We start from the raw sequence: 6,000 nt of genomic DNA on the forward strand, positions 1-6,000 counted from the left end.
TCCACGGTATCCGTAACACTCTCCTCCAACACTGCATTTCAAAGGAATCCACTTTCTTCCTATCAGCTTTCTTCATTGTCCAGCTTTCACACCCATACATAGTAATAGGGAATACGATGGCATGAATTAACTTGATCTTGGTGGCCAGTGACATGTCCCTACACTTAAAAATCTTTTCTAGCTCCTTCATGGCTGCCCTTCCAAGTCTCAATCCCCTTCTGATTTCTTGGCTGCAGTCTCCCTTTTGGTTGATGGTGGAGCCAAGGAATAGAAAGTATTGAACAATTTCAATTTCCTCATTGTCAGCCTTAAAGTTGAGTAATTCTCCTGTAATCATTACTTTTGTCTTCTTGATGTTCAGCTGTAGCCCTGCTTTGGCACTTTCTCTTTTAACTTTCAGCAGGAGTCATTTCAAGTCTTTGCTATTTTATGCCAGTAATGTAGTATCATTGGCATATCTCAAATTGTTAATGTTCCTCCCCCCCCCCCAATTTTCACGCCACCTTCATCTAAATCTAATCCAGTTTTCCTAATTATATGTTCTGCATACAGATTGAAGATATAGGGAGAGTTCCTGGGTACTATTCTCATTTATTAAGCTATGAATAGGTTGTGACTAGCAATTTTGAATACCTAGGATTCTTGGAAATTGAGATATCTTCAAGTAGACTAACTACTTTGCATTTTTTTATAATGTACTCCCTAAAAAAATCAGACTTCATCTGGAACTTCAGATTTGCTGTATGTATTATCTTTGTGCCATCATTTACCCCTCTTAATTAACTCCCTTCAGAAATAACAATATGTCCAAGCAGAATACATAAAATACACAGTTTATTCTTTGATTCTGTTGAGAGTCAGCTCAAGAGCCTCCAGGGTGTTCTCCACACAGGGACAGGCTTGTCTAGATTCCCTGTTGCTGTTGTAGCTGCTGATACAATGCAGTGGCCATGGAGCTTCCACATGGTAGTTTCTCTGCCCCACTTCCCCAACAGTGACCATTCCACCCCTCAGGGCTTTTCTTTTCTTTTCTTTTTCTTCTCAAAAAAAGGTGGCCAAATAGTGTTATAAAGATCTATGTTTTGGTATCTCTGAATCCTAGTGGTAGTGGAAAATGCCGTCAAGTCACAGCTGACTTATGGCGACCCCATAGGGTTTTCAAGGCAAGAGATAATCAGAGGTGGTTTGCCATTGCCTGCCTCTGCATGGGCTGAGAGAGTTCTGAGAGAACTGTGACTCATTCAAGGTCACCCAGCAGGTTTCATGCTCCTGAATCCTAGATATTTGATTTTTTAAAAGAGTGCATGAAACACTGGCTGTTACCGCACTAGGTATTCACAGCGATGTATCAAGAGTTTGGAAATGTTATAAAAAACATCGCTTTAAAAGGGTTTTTGGATACTACAGCTAAAAAAATGGTTGGAAGACGTGTTCACAGCTAAAGGGGCCAAACAAAGTGCGAACAGTATTTTTTATAACCGTTTCAAACTCTTAATACATCGGTGGGAATACATAGAAAGTGTGAACAGTATTTTTTATAACGTTTTCAAACTCTTAATACATCGCTGGGAATACCTAGTGCGGTAACAGCCACTAATTTGAACTGGGATTGCCCAGTGCGGGGAAAAGAGATTTAACTCTTCAACTCCTGATCAGTTTTGCTAGTTGAAAACAAGCTCCTTGTAAGGTTATTAGAGTTTTAAAGGGAGTGAAAGTTGTGGCCTTTAAAGCACCATCTAGTCTTCATTGTGGGAAAGATCATGCTAGGCAACAGGAAAAGAGGAAGACCCAACATGTGATGGATTGACTAAACAAAGGAAGCCAGGGCCTTCATTTTGCAAGACCTGAGCAAAGTGACTTGATGGCACATAACACACACAACATTGTCAGGAGTTTGGCTGAGATTAGTGGGGTTGGAAGCACTTCTGCTGTTCCTGAATTTCTCTAGTCAGCTTCAGGATGTGCAGTTTATGGACTGATGAAGGTCCATGATCTTTGTCACATTTATCTTGTCTCATAAGAGCTTGAGGTACAAGTTGTGGAGCACCTGGTTTTAAATTTGCCTGTGCTCTGATCTCACTTGGGGCTGTAGGCAAACCCCTTTTTATCCTCCATCTCTGATTGGGAGGAGAGATGGTAATCCTAGGATGGACCCTACCTCATTCTACCACTCTACTAAGCAAATGTTGAAGTTTCTTCCATTGAAAGAAGAACCACTTTAAGAAGAAGAAGAGTTGGTTTTTATACCCCGCTTTTCTCTACTGAAAGGAGTCTCAAAGCAGCTTATAGTCACCTTCCCTCCCCCCACTTACAATACCTTGTAAGGTAGGTGGGGCTGACAGAGTTTGGAGAGGACTGTGACTAGCCCAAGGTCACCAAGCAGGCTTCATGTGGAGGATTGGAGAAACCAACCCAGTTCACCAGATTAGAGTCCGCTGCTCTTAACCATACACCACGCTGTCTGGTGTCTCAGATGAGTGAACCTTGATGGGAGGTTTTGTTTAATGTTAAAATTAGGAATACAAATAACATTTAGTCAGGCTGAAACAGTTCAGTATAAAATGACTTCCATCTTGTGTCAAATGATTTTTATTTGTTCATTTTACCTGCTGTTCCCCCAATCATCTACTGGCAGCCACACTGAAATAATATAAGGCAGCATCTACTCTGAATATGATATTTTCTTCTAGTCTCATTTGCTGAGAATTTACAAAAGGATTATGCTTTTCAGCTCTGTGCTCACAGATAAATTGGCTGGAGTGACAGCAAATGAAAAATTCAGAAGGATAGCCACATTAGTTGGTTGAAGCCCCAAACAACGAAGGGCTTAATGGCGCCTTAAAGTCAAACACAGTTATTGTAGCATAAGCTTTTGCGAGCAAGAGCTTGCTTTGTCAGGTGCATAAAGTATATTCCGAGCAGGGTGAAATAGCCAGCAAAAGCACCCTCTGGCTTACAAAAGCCACATGTATTTGACTTTAAAATGCCACTAAGATCCTTGGTTGTTTGGCTACGACTCATGGATACCAACAAAAGCAGGGTGTGTATGGCAGGGGGAGGTTTACTACAAAGGGAGGCTTGGAAGGTCCAGCATGGGTGTGCTACATTGGTGTGTTACATGGCATTATATTACATGGAAGATAACATATGAAAACAGGATTCAGTCAAGACTAAATGATCCCATGAATAAATGATCCCCTCATTGTAGGCATTGGTCAATCTCAACTCGTAATGAATTGGTAAAGCAAGATAAACATAACCCCTAATACCATTGTTTCTATGGTGAGCTCCAGTTGGCATAAATTCACTTACTGATATAGATTATTTTAAACTCTTTCAATATTTTTATCATGCAAGGATGTGGGATTAAAATAAGTTTTCACAGGCACACATGGCTGTCTGCAAGCCATGTGTTGCCCTATTATGAATACCATTCCCATCCTGCTTCAGAATTGACTTTCCACTTGATTACTGTTGGGGATAATTAGTTTTTGCAGGAAGTGAATGTCTCAGTGAAACAGAATGTCTCCAGATGCCACTATCACAAAACAAAAAAGGAGCCACCATACTTAAAAACCAAACTTAGACGATAAATGTGTCTGAGAGTAAAGATCCTTCCTGCGAAAACTGTTGGATTTCACAGATTTCACTAGTTAGTAGATGCTGGTAGGAGGCAGCCTTAGTGAAAGCAAAATCTTATATTTAAGAATGCAAATGTACTCTTCTAAGTATTGTTAAGTATGCAAAAGTATTCAGATACCATGATGCTCTTGTTTTCTCCAAGACTTGTGAATGGTTTTCCATGCTCTACCAAGTTCAGGCTTCCATATATGTATATGTGTGTGTTTCCTTTCAGTATCAGATTTTTCTCCATCTTCCTAGCTATATTGTTGAGTTAATTGGAAGTACATTTTAAAGTTTTCATATTTGTATGTTGCTTATGATATATAGAATGGAGGGTTCATTGGGCTGGATCCAATGACCCCATTCAGCTAAGTGAGGAGTCTTGTTCTATCTAGTGGAAAGGAATAATTGCTCTAGAGGGGGAAAAACCATTAGAGCAACAGAACTCCTCACTTAGCAGAAGGGAATAATAAGATCCGTGCATCCCAGTGGCTGCATTTTCTGTATCCTAGTGCATATAGCTACAGTTACTGTAAAGATTCTTCAGAAGCAGTGCTGCCATTTTGGTTCTAAGTTCTGGTAATTTTGATTGTTCGTGGTGACTACTTACCTTCTTTGAACACCTTCTTCCTCCAGGTCATTTTTAAAGGTGAGAAAGGAAAAGGAAGAACAGGTGAGATCGGATTGGACGATGTGAGCTTGAGGAGAGGCCATTGTTCCCAAGACCACTAGTGGTACAGACAGACTGGCAGAGGACATTGCTTGTATTTTCCCATGTCTCCTAGATGGGAGAGCCAGTGGACTAATGACTACTTCTCTCATTTGTGTGCTTTGTGAGATCCATTGAACCTCCATTTGAGTAATGCAATTTTTTTTGAAATGGCAAAGTAATATTGGGTATTTCCATCAGAGGTTTTCCTGTTCACATTGTACATGTGAAAAGGATATCCATGTCCTTCAGGAAGAAGAAGGCGTCATCAAAAGGAGTCTTCGGCACAATCAGCAGTTGCAGTAGTGTGTTTTCATTTTGCTGACTATACAGTGGAACTGGTTCACCTTCACCAACTGAAACTAACTCAGGCTTAGACTTAAGCTTTGGTTGTTCTACTACCATTCACTTGTAAAGAAGGGTGTGTGCGTGTATATATGTATATTCCTTATTATCAAGAGGCAGTTATGATAGAGTAGGCACTGCATCCCTTAATATTGGTAGTGCTGTGTTCTATATAAATGTGTATGATTATTAATGTATTTATATGTGTTGTGTATTTACAAAACCTAGGTGCAAAATAAATGGCAGCTGTTCATGCCCAACCTAGACTAGAACCCACAAACCCAGAGCTGAGAGCTGTGAAGGGAGTAGTCTCATCACAACCTCTTTGTCACCTTGCTACCAGCTAATTGCTAATTTTTGTCACTAAAACACCAAATTATTTTGTGTGCTTGCAAAGGGACTGATCATCAACAAAGGCAGAATCTTCTCCATATATAAGTGAATGCAATGGGGGGTTAAAATCACGCCTAATGGGAACCCATGGCAAATCCTGACCTCACACGGTGCTTTTTAAAAAAATAGCCACATGGCATGGAGAGCTGTGTGGCTTCCCAGCAGATGTTAAAGGCTAATGAATTGTCTTGGGTCAAGAATTGGCTGTTCTGAGTATGGGCTGCACTAGACAGTCATCCAGCTGTTGTTTTGGTCTGTATACATTGCTGTGATGCCCCAACCCCCTTCTCCTTCCCTGGGCCTGCTTTGACAACATCCTTCCACAGGTGATCTGAGCTGCATGAGTAAGATGAGATGGGACTTCTGTTGGTGCTGAAAGTAGTAGTAGGAAGTAGTTATACTACCACACAGCATCCCTTTCTCTACTCCTCAGAAGCAATGAACCCTTTTTAGTTAATAATTTCATGATTTGGACAGTATTTATCAGTTTTGTTGGGTTTTGTTGTTATTATCCAAGGTAACAATGATAAGAGTGCACAAAGGAGAGTTTAAAGTTTTGACTCAAGCCTCTCAGTGGTGATGGCTGCCAACTGGGAAGGCTTTAAGAGGGGAGTGGACATGTTCATGGAGGAGAGGGCTATTCATGGCTGCTAGTAAAAATGGATACTAGTCATGATGCATACCTACTCTCTCCAGGATCAGAGGAACATGCAGAATATATTAGGTGCTGTGGACTGCAGGCAGGATGGTGCTGCTGCCGTCGTCTTGTTTGGAGGCTTCCTAGAGGCACCTGGTTGGGCCATTGTGTGAACAGACTGCTGGACTTGATGGACCTTGGTCTGATCCAGCAGGGCTTTTCTTGTGTTCTTATGTTCATCTGCTTTTTCAAACGTGGTTTTCTTCTTCAGCCAACCCAATGGCTCTAGTAG

General features: G+C 41.0%; 1 protein-coding gene across 1 annotated transcript in view; it reads left to right on the forward strand.

The window, feature by feature from the left end:
* The window catches only part of NPNT (nephronectin), an 82,825-nt gene extending 78,217 nt beyond the window's left edge, over nt 1-4,608 (forward strand). Inside the window, exon 13 of the mRNA XM_056855019.1 lies at nt 4,261-4,608. Within this exon, the coding sequence (XP_056710997.1) occupies nt 4,261-4,356 (96 nt within the window). The 3' untranslated portion in view covers nt 4,357-4,608. The remainder of the gene's footprint in view (nt 1-4,260) is intronic.
* Nucleotides 4,609-6,000: the final 1,392 nt, after the last annotated feature.

Source organism: Euleptes europaea, chromosome 9 (genome assembly GCF_029931775.1).
Source record: "Euleptes europaea isolate rEulEur1 chromosome 9, rEulEur1.hap1, whole genome shotgun sequence".
Lineage (NCBI taxonomy): Eukaryota > Metazoa > Chordata > Lepidosauria > Squamata > Sphaerodactylidae > Euleptes > Euleptes europaea.